General features: G+C 53.2%; 2 protein-coding genes across 4 annotated transcripts; one reads left to right on the top strand and one right to left on the bottom strand.

Annotated features, from left to right (window-relative positions):
- The first annotated feature begins 3,468 nt into the window (after positions 1–3,468).
- Ilvbl (ilvB acetolactate synthase like) lies at positions 3,469–13,336 on the top strand. Of its 3 annotated transcripts, none has more exons than XM_036171323.1 (16): positions 3,469–3,775; positions 4,037–4,181; positions 5,499–5,700; positions 5,828–5,955; positions 6,039–6,177; positions 6,275–6,386; positions 7,971–8,070; positions 8,402–8,499; positions 8,605–8,741; positions 10,047–10,181; positions 11,868–11,982; positions 12,072–12,241; positions 12,315–12,385; positions 12,462–12,533; positions 12,694–12,799; positions 12,887–13,336. In XM_036171323.1, the coding sequence occupies exons 1-16, from the start codon at positions 3,735–3,737 to the stop codon at positions 13,063–13,065; spliced, it is 1,950 nt and encodes a 649-aa protein (XP_036027216.1). In that variant the 5' UTR covers positions 3,469–3,734; the 3' UTR covers positions 13,066–13,336. The 3 variants fall into 3 exon arrangements, with proteins under 3 accessions (XP_036027216.1, XP_036027218.1, XP_036027217.1); XM_036171325.1 differs by having other exon boundaries at positions 3,480–3,551; XM_036171324.1 differs by lacking the exon at positions 3,469–3,775 and adding an exon at positions 3,912–3,936.
- Syde1 (synapse defective Rho GTPase homolog 1) lies at positions 13,334–20,494 on the bottom strand. The gene is made up of 8 exons (XM_036171322.1): positions 20,272–20,494; positions 18,361–18,702; positions 17,586–18,230; positions 17,194–17,408; positions 16,172–16,298; positions 15,805–15,965; positions 14,899–15,124; positions 13,334–14,706 (listed from the first exon to the last, which is right to left on the bottom strand). The coding sequence occupies exons 1-8, from the start codon at positions 20,459–20,461 to the stop codon at positions 14,306–14,308; spliced, it is 2,307 nt and encodes a 768-aa protein (XP_036027215.1). The 5' UTR covers positions 20,462–20,494; the 3' UTR covers positions 13,334–14,305.
- Between the last annotated feature and the right edge of the window lie 288 nt (positions 20,495–20,782).

Raw genomic sequence — 20,782 nt, 5'->3', positions numbered from 1 at the left:
GTGAGACCTTGATACACCTACACAGACAGACAGAAACAGAGAGAGACTCAGAGAGATAGAAATAGAGAGCCAGCCGGTCAGCCAGCCAGTCAGCCAGTCAGACACACACACACACACACACACACACACACACACACACACACACACACAGAGACAGAGACAGAGACAGAGACAGACAGAGAGAAACTAGTCTAGCATGTAAAATGTCCAGTTGGGCAAAAAACTCTTGTTGTGTGTGTAGTGTGTGTTTGTGTTGTGCCTGTGTTAAGGCCAACCTGACTGGCTTGCAATCTTGCTCCAGTGAGGCCGAAATGAAATTAATTTCAGGTAAGTGTGAATTGAAGGCTTATGACTAGAAGGAGCAAAGTTAGCAGCTTTGTCTTAGATCAAAGAATTTTGCTGGAGAAACATCAGACATTGTTTGAAAAACCAGTTCTCTGGTTAACAGGCATGTTTCTGTGTAAGAGGGAGCGGGAAGGGTCAGGAGTTTCCATCCACATCTTTCTCTTGCCACATGCTGGCTGATCCTTGTTGCTGTTTGTGTGGGAGGGCAGGGCAGTTACTCATCTATTCATAGAACTCGATGAATGTTCCTTTGTATTGAGCTCTGTTTCTTAGATGGAGTCTCCCAGATGTTGACTGAAAGAGTAGCTTGTTTGAAATTCTTGTCCCAAATTTGGGGAGCCTTTCCTGGGTTGCCATAGGTTACCAGAGACACTTAGGTCTCCACTTTGTGCTCTTGGTCTCATTAGTGAAATAATTTAAGAAGGAAGCTCAAAGACAGTTTATTAGAATCTAAAAGAAAAGCAACAGGGCAGGCAAGCTGCCTGGAAGGAGGGAGCGGAGGAAGAGAGGCAGCTACGCCTTTTGAATTAGGTCCACAAACAGCCGTAGGCAGATAAGCAGCTGCATGACCGTAGATGAGGAACTCCAGAGGAAGAGTAGAGAAGCATGTTCAAGCCTTTATTTACCCAGGTTTCTGTTAGCAGAGCGTTCTTGAGAAAAGCCTATGAAATACAAACTGGAGAGGCGGGGACTGTAGGCATCTTTCTCTAGCCTCTGGGAGCTCTTTCCTCAATGATCTGTCTCTATTTTGCCTGAGGGCCTCTGAGCTCAAGTCCACCACTCCGCACCCCTAACACTCTGGGCTTCCTCATTGTTTCTCTGACCTCCATGGCTAACTTAAAAAGACATGACTTTCTGCCTCTCCTGCCTTGCCTCTGCTGTCCGTGGGGTACCACCCCCCTGTCTCCAATGCTTAATGGAAATGTTCTTGGGTTTCCATTTTATTAATGCGACTATGAACCCTCAAAGAGAAACTAGTAATAAGTCTATCTGACTGCACCTTGGTGAGGGTAAGATGAGTTAAGAGATGTGCCTGGAAAGCTGTGTGCATAGTAAGTTGACACAGTAACTACCAGTCCTAACTACCTTCCCTCTGTGTGTATGTTACTGGGGATGGAAGCCAGGGTCACCCATGAGAAGCCAGGGCTTTGCCACTGAACTACACCACCAGCCAATTGCTGGTTTTTATTGGCTTCAGGAATGTAAGTGAACCTAGAAACCCCTTTCAGGAAGTAAGCGGTTGGTCCTTTTAGGTAAGGGCTCTCACTAAACAGACAGGAGCTGCACTGCCCCTAGAAGGAGAGTGGATGGAGTTAAGAGACAGAAGGGAGAAGGACCAATGTGGAGACAGGTGGAGTCCTCCCAGAAAACTCTTTTGGAGTGCCAGGAAAGAACCTGCTTTGTTTGGCTGAAGAAGACTTGGAGACAGGCTATCGTAGTTTGAATGTCATTGGCCCCTATAGGGAGTGGCACTGTTAAGGGGTGTGGCTTTGTTGGACGAAGCTCGCCACTGTGGGAGCTGGCTTTGAGGGTTCTTTTGCTTAAGCTTTGCTCAGTCGACTTCCTATTGCCGACAAGAGTAGGACTCTCAGCTACTCCTCCAGCATCAAGTCTGCGTGCACTCCATCATGCTCTTAGTAATGATGGTAATGGACAGAACCTCTGAAACTGTGAGCAAGCCACCCCAACTAAATGTTTTCTTTATAAGAGTTTCCATGGCCATGGTGTTTCTTCACAGCAATAAAAACCCTAACTAAGACACATACTCACAGATAGTAAACATAAATAATTCATAGGGCAATTTGGCTAAAAAGTTTTGTATTGTGTGTGTGTGTGTGTAAACTGTACCCATGGCTTTGCTTGTGCTAGGCAAATGTATCTCTGAACTATACTCCCAGCTCTAAAAACTAAGTTTAAAAATGGTGGACAATGGGAAAAAAAAAAGAAGAAGAAGAAATATAAAGGAAAGGAAAGAAAATGATTGCTCCTAGGTTTGGTGGAGGAAAAAGTTTGTTGTAGATCTGTGGGAGAGCATAGGTAGAGGCAGGGACATTTAGGAGAGTCCAGAGTGGACTTGACCAGACTGAGCTGGGCCATGAGGGAGAGGGGAGAAAAGGGAACAAGGTGCAGCAGCCAGGAGGCCAAAGGTCCAAAAAGGGGTGGGTAGCCAAAATGTCTGGAGTATATAGGAAGAAGCTCAGGGGGAAGGGCAGCCCAGCCTGTAAACTTAACAGATAACATTCAAGTATAGGAATGATTCAGTAGAAGGTAAGATAACCTCTCCATACAGGAGAATTATCAGAAGTTGATAAGGCTTTTTAGACAAAAGCTACTCTCAGTTCTAATCAGTGACATTTTTCTTTGCAATAAACTGAGGTGAAAACAGACCATGGTTGCCGATAAGGTATGGCTGAACGCTGAGCTCTAAATTGGGTGTTTATATCATGGTTTGCAAATGCCAAGGGACACTGAAACCTGTGGAAAGAATATTAAGAGCCAAAAGATAGGGAGAAGGGCTATGGAATGTTATCTTGTGGACATGACACAAACAATGCAATTATCATTTTTGCTTGTCCTGGAACTCACTGTGTAGACCAGGCTGGTTGGTGTGTGTATGTTTGTATACATAAACACATATACAGGAACTCACAAGAGATATGACTGCCTCTGCCTTCGGATTGGTGGAATTAAAGGCATGCCTCAACACGCTCGGGTTACATTGTCTCGTTAAATATCCATTGACAAAGCCCAGGCTCCAGAAGATAGCTTGAAATCTTTGGTCCCATAGATAGATGCCTTGATTAAACTCAGTAAGTCACAGAAGAAAAAGACGAATATTGGAGACAGGGACTTATGAAGAAGATTGGAGTGTGTAAAAGGTGATGGGGTCCCCAGATGCTGGACATCTATGAGGTGGCTGAACTAGGCTGGCACAAAGCCCTAGCGATTCCTCTCAACAGGGTGCAAAGCCACAGTGGTCCAGGAAGGGGCGGGGCTTGTGTGTGCTAGGAAGCTGGGGCAGTGTCAGCCAATTGGAGGCGAGCGGAGCCAAACGACCAATGATAAACAGCTCTTATGGGTCTTCCAGCAAGACTGCAGTTCGGCGCACGCGCGTCGCCCTGGACTACGGGGTGCTGCTGAGCCAAGTGGGCGAAAGGGGCGTCACCACGCGCGCCCGAGTCACGGGACGTTTCCTGTAGGCAAAGGTCATAGTGGGGGTGTCTGTGTAGTGGAGTTGAAGGAGCATCCTACTACAATGTAACTTCGGCCGAAGGCCAAAGTTCAAGAGTCAGGCTGGGGGGCGTGTCCTGGGCTGCGCGATCCGGTGGAGGTGTGGCCTTACGACTCCATGAAGCAAGCGTGGGGCAGGCTCTCCGCTGAGTCCTGCGATGAGGAGGGCGGGTATCCCTATGGATTTACTAACAAATAAGTAAGTAGGGACCACAACTCTGCTTCGATGCCACTGCGATCGCCTTGATCTGCGCAGGCCTACTTTCAGATTGGAGGCGATGACGTCAGGGGGCGGGATTAGCCTTCTTAGGGGCGTGGCCTCAGCCCGGTTTCGATGCGTCTGTGGGTGTGGTGTGGCAGGTCGGGGGAGTGGCTCAGGATCGGGGGGGGGGGGGGGGACTATCCTGCTTCCGGATTAGATTATAGTGCTCAGGTTCTGGCTGTGCGCTTTCCCACTTAGGTTCCGCCTCATGGAGACTCCTGCGGCCGCCGCACCTGCTGGGGGTTTCTTCCCCTCGTTCCTGCTCCTGGCGTTTGGAACACTGGTGGCTGCTGTACTGGGCACCGCTCACAGACTGGGTCTCTTCTATCAGCTGATGCACAAGGTGCTTAGGGCGGGAGGAGGGCAGGTGGGGAAAGCGAGTCCCGACTAGTCCAGAGTGGTTGGGAGATTCTTTGCAGAGCTTTTTCCCTTTGCCAAACTGCATATGGGCCCTGGACTTTGTATCTAGTACGAGATAATGAGGAGAGTGTCGCTGTTTGAACAGCACACACTCCGCCTACCTTCATACCCAGCGGCCTGAGTCATTTTACCAGAACAGGCTTTTTAAACATAATGGAATTGGTGGGCCGAAGGTAGGCAGGGGAGGGACTGGACTCTGATACTAGGCTACACAAAGGTTTCAGAACTCTTCCGAGGGAGGGGCTTTCTTAACCGTCTCTTACTTACCACCTTCACTGAGGGAGGTGCTATCATTTCTGTCCTTGTGTCCACAAGAGAAAACTGATCCACAGGAAAGTTTACTATTTGCTCTAGATGACAGGTTTGGAAAAAACTGATCTACAAGTCACACTCTAAACCATTTTTTCCATTGTGAGAAATCCTCGCCCCCACCCTCGCCCAGCCATTTTTCTTCTAGTGCAGCAATGTCACTGACCTTGAGGTGTGTGGCAGTTGGAAGCTGTGAGGCTACTGAGGCTTGGGTGCTCAGGGCAGTCTGTGCCAGGAGGCACTTCCGTGCTAGGCATGTGGCTGCTGGCAGCCTCTCAGCTGGACACGATCCTCATGGGCAGAGTGAGAGGAGGTAGTAGGCTGGAATTAGCACTCCAGGTGCCAGGCCCTGCAGGGGTACCAGAAAGCAGGCACGAGGCAAACTCCCCTGGGTCCTGTAGACCTGCCCTCCGTCCTTCCTCCTGACTAGCTGAGTACCTCTAGAGCAGGTGGTGAAATCTGCTGAGCCCCTTAACAACATAGGCCCACTCTTAGCCTGCTACTTGATAGGCTGGAAAAGATGGTCACAGGTTCAAGCTCCTGCCTAGGCTACACCAGGGGTTCAAAGCCATTCTGGGAGGCCTAGTGAGAGAGACCTTGTCTCAAAATAACAAGTAGAAAGAGTAATGATACCGCTCAGTGATAGAGTGCTTCTCTAACATGTATGTCTTGGGTTCACTCCCCACTGCTGCTGCAAAAAGAATGTGGGTTCTGTTGGACTCTATTACTTGGGCAAGTCTTGGTGTTCTTAGCCCTAGGAAAAAGAGAACGATAAGATTTGCTGAGACAGTGTACCCTTCTCTGAATATTGTGTGGTATGTCTCTGACCAACATCTAAGTATCTCTGTCCTCTGACTCTGCTCCCGCTTGTTCTTGTACCTGCTCCTGGGCTAGCCTGTGACTGCTTTGTTCCCCCTCTCCCCTGGCCCAGGTGGACAAGACAAGCATCCGGCACGGTGGCGAGAGTGTGGCAGCCGTGCTCAGGGCCCATGGTGTACGCTTCGTCTTCACACTGGTTGGTGGGCACATATCCCCACTGCTGGTGGCTTGTGAGAAGCTGGGCATCCGCGTGGTAGACACACGCCATGAGGTCACTGCTGTTTTTGCTGCTGACTCTGTGGCCCGCCTGACTGGTAAGTGGGGTGTATGGAGGGCTGCGGGCTGGCGGGTCAGTGATATGGAACCTGTGAATGAGAGGCAGGGTGGGCATAGGATGATGGCTGGGAGGGTGGCATGGTTGTCATCGGCTCTGTCTTCCAGGGACAGTGGGTGTGGCAGCAGTGACAGCTGGCCCTGGTCTTACCAACACGGTGACCGCAGTGAAGAATGCTCAAGTGGCGCAGTCCCCGGTCCTGCTTCTGGGTGGGGCTGCCAGCACCCTGCTGCAGGTGCCTAGTCCTGAAGGGGGGGCAGGCTCCCCAGGAAAGCTTCCCGAGCTTACCTGATAACCATCCCACCCCTTCTCTGCCAGAAACGGGGAGCACTCCAGGCCATTGATCAGATGTCTCTGTTCAGGCCGCTCTGCAAGTTTTGTGCTTCTGTTCGAACCGTGCGAGACATTGTACCTACCCTGAGGGCTGCAATGGCAGCTGCCCAGTCAGGCACCCCAGGTAGGCGGAGGAAGGAGCCGGACAGTGATAAGGCTCCGGGGTCAGGGGCCTCCTCCGCGGCAGGCACCATAGGCTCAGCGTCTTCCTGCCCCTGCAGGTCCAGTGTTTGTGGAGTTACCTCTTGATGTGCTGTACCCCTACTTCATGGTTGAGAAGGAGATGATACCAGCCAAGTTGCCCAAGGGTCTCATGGGTCGGGTGGTCTTCTGGTGAGTACTGCCATCCCTATGACACGCCTCTTCCGTCTCCCGCCTCTTTCTGTCTTCTCCCACATGCAGCCCTCCCTTCTTTGACTCGTTCATTGAGTACACATGACCTCGGAGGAGCGAGCTGTAGGGAGAGCATTTCATGTAAACGCAGTGTGTGTGTAAAGGCCCTGAGGCAGGAGGGAACTTAGTAGGTTTGGGAAAGCAAGGCATGGCCTCTGCCCAGAGAGGAGAGGGGCAGGCAGTGAGGACATCGTCTCCTTTCTCCGCCTCTGCCACTTCTTCATTCCTGAGCGTCTCTGTCTTCTCCCTCGGCTCGCCCTTGCCCCTCCCCTCCCAGATATTTAGTGGGCCAGATCTCTGTGCCAGATAGCAGGCTAGGCATTGGCTGTCATCCGTGGACGAGACCTTCAGGTTCCTGTGCTGGTGTGTGGGAATTGCTTTGAGGACCGGATCAAGCAGAAGTGATCTTGTTCGGTGGCCTTGCTATATGATTCACTCTGGCCCAGAACTCTGTGTGGTCCAGTTCCAGGCTGCTCAGGAACTTGAAAATCCTCTCTCGGCTTCCCAAATGCTGGGATAACAGATGCTGTTATCCATGCCTGTCCGTAGTCTTGTTCTGAAGACTCTCTGGTCTCCCAGTCATCTGGTCCTCTTCTCTTCCTGCCCCCTCTCTCAGTGACACTTGGAAGCCCGCCTCTTTTTCTGCCTCCTCTTTATGTATTTTTGTTTTTACTGGCTTTCATGATAATGGAGTTAGCTGTGTAGTCCAGGCTGGCTCACGGCTGGTGTCGGTCCTCTTGCCACGGTATCTCTGGCGCTGGATTGTCTTCCCTTTGTAAGTCATGTCCCCGTGGCTTCCCATGTTCTTGGCTTCATCCTAACTCCCTGCAGCCTTGACTAATAGACGAGACAGGCTTTGGCTCTCACCGTGACTGCCTCCTGCTGACACTCATGTGTCTGTCTTTAGTGAGATGGAGTGTTGCTTGAGGGCAAGGCCTGAGCAAGATTTCTTTTTGTGTCACAGGGCCTTGGAAACTCCAGGCCTGGGGCCCAGTGAGTAGGGAGATGGAGAGGCAGGCATTACAAGACATGACTGGCTAACATTAATACCTCCCACGGACAGAGCATTTTGCAAAATCCTTCCCTTCCGGTGGTGCTGGAGATGGAAGCTCCGGCGGCTTCACATACACTGGACAAGGGCTTTACCACTGAGCCACACTCCCAGACCGCAACGTGCCTTACTACCTAAGAGGATAGTGCTGGAAACTTTCCCTTTTTACAGAGGAGGAAGCTCAAAACGGTGCAGGAGCTGGCCCAGAGTTCCACAGCTGGGATACCGTAGAGGCAGAGTCTAACCCACAGCTCCAGTTTCTACACTGGCATTCTCTGCTTGTGATACATGTCTGGGAGCTGTGTCAAATTAGGGTGGCTACCTGAAGGGACAGATAAGCAGCTGGTGACTCGGCCATTTAGTGCCTCTGTGTCATGGTTTGTCCTCCCCGATTCCTTTCCTGGCCCCTTGCTTGCCTCAGCCTCCAGAATCCTGTATTAACCTTGGTGACTGGTTCCTCCCTGTCTTCACAGGTATTTACAGAACTGCCTGGCCAACCTGTTTGTTGGGGCTTGGGAGCCTCGTCCTGAGGGACCCCTGCCCTTGGACATTCCCCAGGCGTCTCCCCAGCAGGTGAATCAGCTCTCTGTCCTGGCCTAGAACTCCTACCTAGCAAGGCCTTGCAGATCTCTCTGGGCCAGTGCTGGGATCTTAGTCTCGTGGGCTGGCAGGGACCCCAAGATGGCCTTTAAATAAAAAAAAAATGTATGTGTGTTTGTGTGTTGCGTGTGGACCGCTACTTGCATGTGGAGGTCAGGGTACAACTTTGTGGAGGTGATGCTCTCTTTCTGCCTTTACATGAGTTCTGGGCACTCAACTTAGGCTTTCCAGGCAAGTGTTATTACCTGCTAGCTGTCTTGTCTAGACTGTGGGATGGCCCTTTGATCCCTACCTGTCACCCCAGGTCCAACGCTGTGTGGAGATCCTGAGCCGGGCCAAGAGACCCCTGCTTGTGCTGGGGAGCCAGGCGCTGCTGCCCCCGACCCCTGCCAACAAGCTAAGGTGAGGAGTTCCTACCCTGTCTTAGGATCATGGTCGTGGTCCCTGGTGTTCCAGTGGCCTTGGTCATACTGACCTTGGCTTTACTTGGACCCCCCCCCCCCACAGGGCTGCTGTGGAGACCCTGGGTGTCCCCTGCTTCCTGGGGGGGATGTCTCGGGGGCTACTGGGCCGCAACCACCCTCTCCACATCCGGCAGAACCGCAGTGCAGCCCTGAAGAAAGCAGATGTTGTGGTCCTGGCAGGTAGGCTCAGCCCCCTAGTCTTCCCTTGGTCCCCGACCTTGCCCATCCTCATCTCTAGCATCCTATCTTTGTGACCACTCATACTTCTTCCTAAAGGCTGTAGAACAAGTCTGAATACACAAGCCAGCAAACTCACCCCAGACTGCAGCTTTGTGGTCTGACCTGGCTTCCCCCAGCGGAAGCATACCCTGTGGACACTTGCTGTGTCTCACATACATTGTTACACAAACCATTTTGTATCCCTTCTGTCCCATGATAGCCACACCCTGTCATAGTTAAGCTATGTACTGCTTAACTACAGAGTGCATTCTGGGAAATATGTCCCTAAGTGGTTTTCTGGTGTGGATTTTGAATGTGCGAACACAAGCCAGTGGGTAGCTGGGAACCTGCTGAGTCATGTCATTCACAAGACCACAGTCATGTGTATGAACTGACTGGAACATTGATAGGCTGTACAGGACTGTAATGGCACCCCATATTCAGTGGCTGATGACAAGTTCATGATTGCTTATGTCTCACCAGAAGGTTAGGTAGGAATTCTCTGTTTGGCTGGGCTCATACATGAGCCAAAGGGGTGGAAGGTCTTTTCAGTGGCTAATCAAGGTATGCCTCAGGTTGGGTAACTGAGTCCCCTCTTGTGCCCCTCACATTACTCCTCAAGGTTCCTCCCAGCAGACCAGCCTGCTTGGGTCACATGCTTTTTCCCCCCCCAGAGCTGAGGATCGAACCCAGGGCCTTGCGCTTGCTAGGCAAGCGCTCTACCACTGAGCTAAATCCCCAACCTGGGTCACGTGCTCTTTTCATTTTCATTTTTATTTTTTGTTCCTTTGTGTTGTTGAGACTAGAATCCAGGGACTTGCACATGCTAAATGAGTATTCTGCTACTGAGCTACATAAACCCCAACCCCCATGACCTCTTGAACCCTTGTCTCAGTATGGCACACCGTTGCTTTTGCCATGGTTTCTTGATCAGAGCCATTCAGGAGGCCTGCCCAGAATCAAGAACAGCAGAGTCATGCTGGCTAGATGGCTTAGTGGGTAAAAGTGCTTGTTGCTAAGCCTGAGAACCTGAGTTTGACCCCTGGGATCCACATGGCAGGAGGGGAAACCAGACCCCTGCAAGTCGACTTTTGTCATGGTGCATGCAACGCCCCCCCCCCCCCCCAATAAATGTAAACAACTGTAAGGTCCCTGCCAGGGGCACAGATGTAGGGACAGTAAAGAATAGAGACTATTGTACATTCAGTCTGCCACAGTGGATCAGGAGTGAGGTAGTGCCCACTGACACCCTGCCTATCACCCCAGGAGCTGTGTGTGATTTCCGCCTGTCTTATGGCCGTGTCCTCAACCGCAAGAGCAAAATCATCATCATCAATCGGAACCGCGATGATATGTTGCTCAACTCAGACATCTTCTGGAAGCCCCAGGAGGCTGTGCAGGGTGAGCATGCCCCAAGAGTCCCCACCATGTGCATGGTCTCTTTTCATCTTGTCTCTGTTGCAGCTAGCTTGAACTGAATGTCAGGTCCGGACCCTGCACCAGGGGACACTTGGGCACCCTGAGACATATTTGGCTTGCAGACTAATGGGTGCTTCTGAAGGAACAGAGGGAGGGTGGGTGCAGAGGGAGATTTGGGATTTTGCATGTGATCAACTCCTGAATGTGGCCTGTTGCTTTCAGCTGGACCATGGCCCCTGAGCCTCTCTGTTGGTCTAACCCTCCTGACTTTTGCCCCCTTTCCATGCCATACTCTGCCCACTGTTCTAAGGACATAGATTCTCTTGTAGCAACAGGATCCTTCGGATTTAGCCAGAGAATCTGTGCCACCCTGTGTGTTGGGGAAGGTCCCTCCCAGACATTGGTGGGCAGCTGGTGGAAGTGGGCAGGGAGGGGATGATAAAAGGAACTGGACAATCTGGGGATAATGCTGCATGCCTGTGATTCCAGCTTTTGGTGGGAGGGAGGTGAGGGAACAGACCAGATTACCTATTTGAGGCTTGGGTAACTTATTTAGCAAGATCTATCTCAAAATAGAAGAACTTGAGCGTCACCTGTGGTAGTGCACATTTTAAGTTTTGTTTGTTTGGAAACAGGGTCTCACTATGTGGCTCTGGCTATCTTGGAACTCACTATGTAGATCAGGCTGGCCTTGAACTCAAAGATACACCTGCCTATGTCTGCCCAGTGCAAAGATTTGAGTGTGCTGCCACACCCGGTGATGGTGGTGCACACCTGTAATCTCAATATTGAAGCAGGAGAACCACTGAGAGTTTGAGCCAAATCCTTGTTGAACAGTGAGTTGAAGGCTAGCCTAGGCTACGGTGTGATATCCTGCCTCACAAAAACAAACAAACAAACAAAAAACCAAAGCAAAACAAAACAAAATAAACAAGAAAATAAAAAATTACCACCAAAATAGGGCTGACAAGCTGTTAAGAAGGTAAAGGCACTTACTGCCAACCTAATGACCTGAATTTGAGCCCCAGAACCCATACAGTAGAAGGACCTCCACACTTCCAATGTTGCTCACCCCACCCCCCAATATATATACTAAACAGTAAGTAAATAAATGTAATACTTTTTTTTTTTAGTGCTGGAGTACTTACCTGCAATGCTCGAGGCCCTGGGTTTGGTGCCTGGTACTGAAAATTTAACAGGTTGGGGGAGGGGCAGGGAAAATTAAATGACCATTGATAATGGGGACAGACTAGGTGAGAAGCCGCATGTCGGGATGTGTGTCTGCTCATCTTCTGAAGAGGGATGGTGAGAAAGCAAGCCATCACTGATCATTGCTTGCCGTGAGGGCTCATGTGCTTTGTCGGAAAGACTTCCTTGGTGGGTGACATATTTTGGAGGCAGAGTTGACAGGACTTAGTGGCTCTGGGTTATGAGGAGGTACTGAGGCCAGCTTAGGTCTGCAGCTTCCCCACACCCCATTCCCAGGTCTTGTCTTCCATCTTGCAAAGACACCCTCACCAGTTCTCCAAGGCTCTTGGAAAGCCTCTGGCCCACTTTCCTGCTTTCCTCGCAGATGCTGCTGCTGATCTCTTGTTATATTTGGGCCTCTGGTGCTTGAAGGGCAGGAGGAAGCCGCCGCTCTACAGCTGTGCTTTCTTCCTTCCCTAGGAGACGTGGGTTCCTTTATGCTCAAGCTGGCGGAAGGCCTTCAGGGCCAGATGTGGGCCTCAGATTGGGCTGAGGAGCTTCGGAAAGCTGACCAGCAGAAGGAGCAGACCTATCGGTCAGTCTGGGTGGAGTGGATATGGCAAGGGTAAAGGGGGGAGGGGCTGTTGCCAGCCATCCCTGCTGACCTCCACTGTCCTGTTGCAGGGACAAGGCTGGAATGCCTGTATCTCAGCACCTGAACCCAGTGCAGGTGTTACAGCAGGTGGAGGAAACCCTGCCTGACAATGCGCTTCTCGTGGTTGATGGTGGCGACTTTGTGGCCACTGCCGCCTACTTGGTACAGCCCCGAGGGCCCCTGCGCTGGCTCGATCCTGGTAAGGAAAGGCCCACCCTGGGGCAGCTTGCATGGCATGGGCCCTTCACTGCAGTCTGCTCTTATCTTCCTAGGAGCCTTTGGGACTCTGGGAGTTGGTGCAGGTTTTGCACTTGGGGCTAAGCTGTGTCAGCCGGATGCCGAGGTGAGGCATTGGATGTGGGAGACTAGCTGCTTTCTGGGCTGTGAACCACCCTAACTGCCCTGGGTCCCCCTACCAGGTCTGGTGCCTGTTTGGGGATGGAGCCTTTGGCTACAGCCTCATCGAGTTTGACACGTTCGTTAGACACAAGGTGACCGGGCTACCCTGAGGGAAGTTTATGCCCAGGGTTCTGGGATATGTCATCCAGGGAGGGCTGGGGGTGGGGCTTCCTCAGTGGGCCGTAGGCCCTGTCTTGTGGCTGGTCAGACCTTTGGACTGACGGCTCTTGCCTGGTCTTTTTTTCCCTACAGATACCAGTGATGGCCTTGATAGGGAATGACGCAGGATGGACCCAGATTTCTCGTGAACAGGTGCCCAGGTTGGGCAGTGATGTGGCCTGCGGCCTGGCTTACACTGGTGAGGGCCAGAATATTTTAGGCCTACATGGGTTTCTGTTATTCTCCCGGCGGGCCCTCTGTTACTGTGTGACTTCCTTCCTTTCAGATTATCACAAGGCAGCCGTAGGCCTGGGGGCCCAGGGGCTGATGCTCTCACGGGACAATGAGGATCAGGTGGTCAAGGTGCTTCGTGAGGGACAGCAGCTCTGCCGGGAGGGCCACCCAGTCGTGGTCAACATCCTGATCGGGAGGACAGATTTCAGAGACGGCTCCATTTCTGTATAAGGCCTCTGTATGGGTTAGTGTGCCTGCCTTGCCGTACCTGGACTATGCCTGGCCTATCTACAGTTTTCATCCTTGCCTGCTCTGAGCTTGTCTTACAAGGTCCAACAATTCTACAATCCTCCCAGTGGGTAATGGAGGGATCAAAGCTCAAAAAGGCACCTTGATGGCCCTGAGTAGCAGCTTTTTCCACAGGCCCAGCCATATACCTTTCTCCTTCTTAAAGACTGAATAAAGCTCTTGGCTACGTGAGCCCAAGGACTCAGTCACATAACATGTGTATACTGGTTTATTTGTTGTCCACAAAGATGGAAGTAGTGGAAAGAAGCGGGAGACTGGAAGGGGACCTAATTCTCCCACTTGATCACTGGGGGTTTGGGGTACCTAGGGATGGCAAATACTATCCCACTCCAGACAGGCCAGTGCACACGAGTCCTCACACAGACACACACATGCATGGAGGCAATAAATATTTTCCGTACCAAAGTGCCCCCAGCCTGATACCTCAGGTGGGGTCCCTCCAAAGGGGAGGGGCTAAGTGCTCAGTTTTTCAGGGGTTTTGGGAAAGGGCTGCTGGGGAAAGGAAGGGTCAGACTCTGTCCCCATTTGCTGGTTGGAGGTTCATCTTGGGGGGTCTTGCCTAGAAGTTGGGGGAAATCAGCTGTTTTGCTATAGGTCCAAGCCGTCCCTTCACAGATGGAGGCCAAACCCGGGGCTGTGTCCCTTAAATAGAACCTCATGATTGTCCTTAGATACTTCAGGGGAGGGGGAGACAGAGTGTAGTGCTCAATGCTAATACTGGTTTGGTTGGAAGCAGCAAGAGGGTTGACTAGGGATGTCTCAGCACCCCAGGGTGATGCTCACAGTAATTTGTGTCCCCTACAAAGGGGAGGCAAGAGAGGCCAGTCTAGCAAGCAGAACTGTCTCTGGCAGCAAGAGGAGCCCTGGTGCTCAGGAGAGGGGCCATGGCATCAGTGCTTAAAATGCCAAGAGCCTGGTCTTTGCAACTAGGGCGCAAACACTGGCACTAGAAGCTGGGAATGATTCTTCGCACAGGAGGCTGGTCCCTTGACAACTCCCTAGCAACCAGGAGCTCAGCCTGAGCAACTCTGGTCAGGTCCTTCTAGGTCATCAGGGCACTGCTTTAGTAACTGGGAATCCAGTCACCAGTAACCAGAACCTGGTCCTTAGCAACCAGGAAGCAGTTCCTTATCAGCCAGAGTCCAGCACCTGCTTCAAGGGCTCAGAGGCACACATTGATCTGCTTGGAGAGTTCTCTTTCCAGATCCAGGATGAGAGCATCAAAGTCTTTGAGATTCAGGTGTGGATTGAACGGTGCATCAAACTCATCTTCGAAGTCAGTAGTGCCCCTCTGCTCTCCGGTCTCATCATCTTCTTCACTGTCGCTGCCTGTCACGTGGTCATAGTCAGGCCCGGACAGGAAGTCCCGCCCTCGCGGCAGTAAGTCTCTTCCACACACGCTCCAGTCGCCAGCATAGCGGTTGCTTGGGGGACTTTCAGGGCCCCCGCGACCTCGAGGCCGAGTCACCACTTCGGGGCCCACCAGTGGCAAGTGCAGCGGCGGCTGTCGTTTGGGCCGCAGATAAGGTGCGACGTCCAGGGCCTCTGGGGGCCGGCGGGTATCTGCGGGATTCACAGGGAGGATTAGGAGACGGGATGCACGGAAGTGGCATCTAGGTCCCCGATTGGCCTTCTGAGAGACAAGCTCACCAGTTTAACCCCCCAAGAGGAGTGGCCTTCCATAGATTCCTGCCCATGATTGGCTAGTAGGGAAGCATTATGTCAGGGAGGCGCGTGGGGATGGGCGATGTTCACCTGGCCAAGATTGTAGCAGGTAATGCAGGACTTCGATGTGGCGCTTGAAGTCCACAGCACTGGTTACACCTGGGCCTGAGCTACGGAGCCGCGGCCGAGCGGGTGTCTGTCTCGCTGGCAGCAGCACAGGTCCGAAGCACACTGCCAAGTTCTGCGGGGTCATGCGGTTGTGGGTGTGGAAGGAGGAAACGAGGCGCAGGTGGTCCAGGAGAAGCGTCAGTGTGGCCTGTGGAGAGGGTTGCCAGGGGGGGCACAAGGCGGGTAAACCTGAGCCTGTTGCACTTGCGGGACACTGAGGGGTGGCTTAGAGTCGAGAAACTTCGGTTCAAGTTCTCATAGCCATGGGGAGGTGTTAGTATTTAGGAATATGTTTTGCAAAGTTGAGATTAAGGCCAAAGGCAGTTTACCTTTGGAATGGAGGGGCTTGAACTCCAACCCACTCCGTGTTAGGCAATATTAGCATGAATTTTACTTTCTAGATTCACACAAGCACAGTTTCAAGGACTTTTTCCAAGATCCCACAGCCAGGAATTTCCCTTGTGTTAGGTTGGCAGACCTGTTTGCTCAGTTTGCCACACAGCCCAGGCTGCTTTGGAACTAGCCATGTAGCTTAGGCTGGCCTCCAACTTGAAGTCCTCTTGCCTCTGACTCTTGAGTACTAGTAGAGAGGGAGGCATGTGACACTATGCCTGCCTAGAGTGTGCGTTCCCACAAATCTTGGCTGTTTGACTTTGGGCAAATCCCTAAACTGAGCCTTGATTTCCTAATTCAGGAACTGACAGATGAGTAACATGTACTTTGTTGAGATGTGATGATCCTGTATGATCATTACACCTCAGGCATGGTTAAAACACTTCGCTTGTATCAACTGCTCTATGTCCCAATGTTCCCAGCTGGGCAACTCACTCTTTCCACATCTGGCAGGCAGCTGAGGAGCCCTCTGGTGCCCTCAGGACCCAGGGAAGCCCTGCTTGGGTGTCCTTGGGCCATGGCTTCTAGCACCACCTGATAGAGGGGCTGGGTGATGAGTGGAGTGGGCAGTTCTCGAAGATAATCCTTGAGGATGCCTGTGGACAGAGGGCCCCCTCTGGTTAAGGCACCCTGACTTCTGAAGCCAGAGGGGTCACTGGGCTGACAGTGGGAGTGGGAAGAGAGCAGGTGTAAGAGATGATAGAAAGGGGAGACAGGAGGGAGGTTTCACTGGGGCCTTCAGGCTGGCCTGGAGGTTAGGAGTTGGAGGGAATGAGCAGGCAGGGGCGAGGGTTTTGCTGACCTGTGATGACATTGATATCAGGGTACACATCTTCAGAGAGGCACACAGCTGCGCTGTCCTGCTCAAAGGCATCGCGAAGCTCTTTCTTCACTGCTGCCGAGCCGCACAGGCGGTACAGCCCCACTACCTGGGGACACGGACAGAGAAAGATGTCTTCCTGCAGCCACAGGCAAGGACTGTTGGGTTGGGGCCGGACGTCTGGGTGACCGTGGCTGTTTCGGGGTAGGAGGGTGGGGCCATGCACACGCATCTTCATTGGCTGCCTTCCCAGCTGCTCTAACAACTGTCACAAGTACCCCTAACCAGGACTAGTAAGTAGTTCAGCACTCTGAGGCCAAGGCAGGAGCATCACCCGGGCTATAGGCTACAGAGTGTGCTCAAGGCCAGCCTGGGCTACTTGGCAAAACCCTGTCTCCAAAAGTAAAAAGGTGGCTGGGGGTGTAGCTCAATGGTAAAGTACATGTATGAGGCCCTAGGTTCAATCTCCCAGCACCAGGAAAAAAAAAAAAGAGAGAGACCCCCCCCCCCCCCCCCCCAGCTTTGTACATCCCTGTTTGGACCACTTCCTCTGACCTCACAATTCTCATCTTCCAGGAAGCCTTGTCAAGCAAGTCAGGGCCTGCTTTAAGTTGTCCCAGGCCCCTCCCCCTTTTCAGGTTTTTGGGTTCTGTTTTTTTGTTTTGTTTTGTTTTAGAAAGAGTCTCACTGTGTTGCTCAGCTGCCCTTGGATTCTCTAGCTTGCCCTAGCATTTCTAGGGCTTGGGTGTGTGCCACCATGCTAGGCTACCTCCTTTCTTAACTCCCCTCCCAGCTACAGTTTTGACATTTGTGAACTGTCAATCATCCCTCTCACTCCTGGAGACTGAGCTCCATCAGGGCTGAGATCTTATAATAAAATGGACAAATAATCCGTGGGTCCTGGTGCCATGAGAGAGGATTTCTTTTCCCTTAGGTGAGTGTCGGGTTGGTGAAGGGGTTCCAGGGAGCATGTCTAAGGTAGCAGGATTGGGTACAGGGCTCACCCTCAGCCCTCGGCATTCGATCTGCCCCACACACTTTCGGATGATAAGAGGCACTTGGCCTGGGGACTGTTCACGTTCTACCAGTAGCTGCAGGGGGAGCCCGAAGACACGGGGCTCCACTGCGGCAGGGACTTCTTGCTGTTCCGACAGTGTGAGCTTGGCATAAAGAAGTCCCTGGGGTTCCAGACGAACGGCCAGTTGTTGGGCCTGGCACCCTAAAGATGCAAGAAGGACTGAGCCAGTTCTGTCCCAAAGGATCTTGTGACCTGGCTTCTTTATCTATGACAGCCCTCACTGATGGAGCCCAGCCCCCATGGGTGCTATGGGAGAACAGGACTCCCTGAGTTGAGTCTAGTGTTTGCTTTTCCTTCCTGGAAGTCCCATTGTCTTACCTCGAAAGATGGTTGGCAGTAACACAGTGCCCTGGGCGCAGGGTCGGTGCCGCCTCACACCAGGGTCCCATGCAAGTACCAGGGCCCGCAGGAGCTGAGCAGCCTCCAGCTCCAGGTGGAAGGTGTGGTCCAGCCTCAGGAAGTCTGGTCCACCTCGAAGTGGCCCTGTGCGGGCCCGAGCTACCCCGTCCACTTGAAGAAGGCAGCAGAGATCTCGAGGAGTGGCCCCCGGAGTTGGCCGCAGACCCCCTAGCCCATACAGGTGCAGGCTAAGACGCCCCCAGAGTGCAGCTGGAGGCGCTCGAGCTGATGGGCCCACCTCATATGGCCGGAAGGCAGTGGGTGATGGTGGTCCCCCAGGACGCTCTGGTGAATCACCATCACTGAGGTACCCACCCCTTGGGCTCCTACTGCCTCCGGCCACTGATGCCTGCCCAGGAGTCCCCACGCTGCTGTCCAGGTGGTAGCGGCTGATGACAGAGCCTGCTGGGGCTGTCCTCTCTCGTTCCCGGCCAGTGCGGGAACCTCTTAGGCTCAGGCGGCGCCGCAGCTCTGGCAGCTTCTTCATCTTCATAGAAAGGCGCCTGGCAGGACCTGGGGACTTGGTACGGGAGGTTTTGGTAGCAGGGCTGGTAGGGACTGCGCCTGTAGAGAGAGCAAATCTCAGAGGCAAGGGCCTGGGTCTGGGATATGATGCTTGTGGTCCCTAGGGGGCTGGGTATAAGGCTTGTACATGCTTGCAGGTGGGAATGTGAGTACAACACTTAGCGCCTACCTTGGATGACTGAGCCTTCTGGATCAGAGGAGGCTGGCTTTGATCCCGAGGGCTCAGGTGCTGGTGGTCTGGGGTCTTCTTCAGGGATGGGGTTGTACCAAATCTCACCAGCAGGCTCCCCACTGCTAGGTGTCCCAGGCCCCAAAGATATCTCCTCTGGTGGCTTGGCCCCACCTAGCACCCACCGGCGGCTGCTGGGCTCCAGGCTTTGCAGGTAGGCTCCCCGAGCAGGGTTCCGAGGTGCTTCGGGGCTGGGAGGACCCTCTGCTCCAGCCTGGGACTCTTCAGTGATCTGAGGCGCTGGTTCTGGGGGGCTGGGCTCTGAGCGCTGGGCTGGGCGGCCTGGTAGAAAATGAAGGGAGTAAGACCCAACTCTCAAGTCTGGCCCACCCACGGCAGCAGTCCAGCTAGTTGGCTTTCGCCCTCACTTCCGCAGCTGACTGACAGCAATCCATTCCCGAGCCTAAGTCACTGCTCCTTGGGACCTTCTGTTTCGTTTGGGACCTTCTGTTTCGTTTGGTCCTAGCAACTAGTCAGTACCTTCTCAGTCTCTAGTTTGGAGGTCCCCTGTCCCCAGCCCCTAGCATTCCAAGGGGAAACTATAACCAGCCTGGAGTTAAGGTCAGAAATCCTTGGGACTTGGGGTCATTTTTGCCTGTCTCTCTTCTCGAGACCTCTCATTAATCCCCGTGTGGAGTCTGATGCCTGTCACTTCTCACTGAGTGGCCTTGAGCAAGTCATTTTCCTGAGGCTCCATGTCCTGTTTATGAGAAGATTGTGTGCCCCCACCCCCAGGGTCTGATTAAGGGAGCTCAGTGTGAGAAGCAGTTTTAGACAATAGGGTTTGCAGCAGCTCACTGCTCCAGTAGATGCTTCGGGATTGAAGGCAGGACAGGAAATACAGCAGTGCTGATTTCTTTTTCATTCAGCCCCCTCTGTCATTTTCCAAAATCTGCCCCATGGTCCTCCCGGACCTTGCTCCTCAGCCCAGGCCAGATTTCTATATTCAGTGCCCCGTACACTCCCCACACCATCACACCACCCCGTCTTGGCTCCTTTCTCTCCCTGACATCATGGTTGATTTCCTGTGTGTGTTTATATCTGGGCACCCGGGTCCCTTCTCTGGCCCTGGGAACCTTGGGACTCATTGGGAAAGGCCAGGGAGGAGGGGTCAGGCCCATGGTGTGGTGGCCTCCCTCTTTTGACTGGTTCCTTCCCAGGCCTCCTACCCCATAACACTCATTTCACTAAGGTCCTGTCTTGCTGTCTGTAGACGCCCAGATTTAAGCACTTCCTATTTCCACCCTCTAGCACTCTGCTCTAGGTCTCTGTCATCAGTAGCATAGTCCAAAGGATTGTTTGAAGTTAGTTCACAGGCCCTGGACAAATCACCCAACAGTCATATGCCTCAGTTTCCCTATCTGAATAAAGAGGACAGTTTCTTGGAGCTGCCCACGGTAGGTGAGGCTGCGATGATGGCACGGAGGTGGGGAAAGCTGCACGAGTAGACTGAACCCTGCAGTTCCTTTCTCGGGTACAGGAGTGCGTGCCCCATCTCTCATCCTCCAGAGCTCCCGGTGCCCACCGCCTGGCCGGGCTGTGTCCGTGCGGCACAGCGGGTCCTCCGGCCACCCTCCAGGCGCCCCGTCGAGGCCCCATTTCCTGTCAGGGGCGAGGCCCCACTCCAGGGCCTCGCAAGGAACCCGCGGGGCTGGCATCTCAGGCCAGCCGCACATAACGGTCTGCGGCCCCCCGCCTTGCAAAGATCTGGCCCACATTCCTCTGCAGCAAGGCTCGGTCCCGGCTTACCCTCCAGGTTCTGCTGCGTATCCTACCGGGGATCTGGGACCCCAGGCCGGGCGGGGCTCCCATCTCCCCCACCTCCCCCCCATCGCGAGTCCCCGCACTCACCGCGCTCCTTCGCATCTGACTTTTTCCGGGGAAGTTTCTCCCGTCCCCGCAGGCGGGAGAAGGTCTTCCTGAGCAGCGGCTCGGCCATGCTGGGGCCGCGGCCCGGCGAGTGCGCGCCCCGGGGCTGCGGCCGTCCGCCCCGCCCGGCCCGGCCTGCCCGCCCCCCGGCCCGCGCCAGCAGGAAGCGCATTCCGGGAATGCTTGGCCTTAACTTTTTTTTTTTTTTTTTTCTCCTTTTCCCTTCCCGCGGCCCGAGCAGGCGATGCTGGGAGATGTAGTCGCCTGGGGCCGGGAAGGAACATGACGGGGTGGTGCTGGCCCCTCTTCACCTACAAATGTCATGGCATAGACTGGGCCCTCTTAACCATCCCCCTGTGTGATGGCATGCAGCAAATTCTGTCCGGTCTCCAAAAACGCATCCAAAGTACATATAACCCCACGTCTTTCCTCCGGTACATCGAACCCCCGCATCACTCAGTACCTCGCCCAAGAATCTTCTTTGGTCACCCCA

The sequence above is a fragment of the Onychomys torridus genome, chromosome 21, assembly GCF_903995425.1.
Source record: "Onychomys torridus chromosome 21, mOncTor1.1, whole genome shotgun sequence".
NCBI classification, from domain to species: Eukaryota; Metazoa; Chordata; class Mammalia; order Rodentia; family Cricetidae; genus Onychomys; species Onychomys torridus.
This window is presented reverse-complemented; position numbering and strand designations above follow the sequence as displayed.

Bases quoted from the DNA above. Each gene is read 5' to 3' on its own strand.
- Ilvbl (XM_036171323.1), top strand. From the start codon at position 3,735: ATGAGGAGGGCGGGTATCCCTATGGATTTACTAACAAATAA. The intron at 4,182-5,498 runs GTGCTTAGGGCG...CCCCTGGCCCAG, and splicing joins TCTATCAGCTGATGCACAAG to GTGGACAAGACAAGCATCCG. The intron at 12,800-12,886 runs GTGAGGGCCAGA...CCTTCCTTTCAG, and splicing joins CTGCGGCCTGGCTTACACTG to ATTATCACAAGGCAGCCGTA.
- Syde1 (XM_036171322.1), bottom strand. From the start codon at position 20,461: ATGCGCTTCCTGCTGGCGCGGGCCGGGGGGCGGGCAGGCCGGGCCGGG. The intron at 15,966-16,171 runs GTCAGCAAAACC...CTCTGTCCACAG, and splicing joins TGATATCAATGTCATCACAG to GCATCCTCAAGGATTATCTT. The intron at 15,125-15,804 runs GTGAGTTGCCCA...CCCTCTCCACAG, and splicing joins GCCTGCCAGATGTGGAAAGA to GCCACACTGACGCTTCTCCT.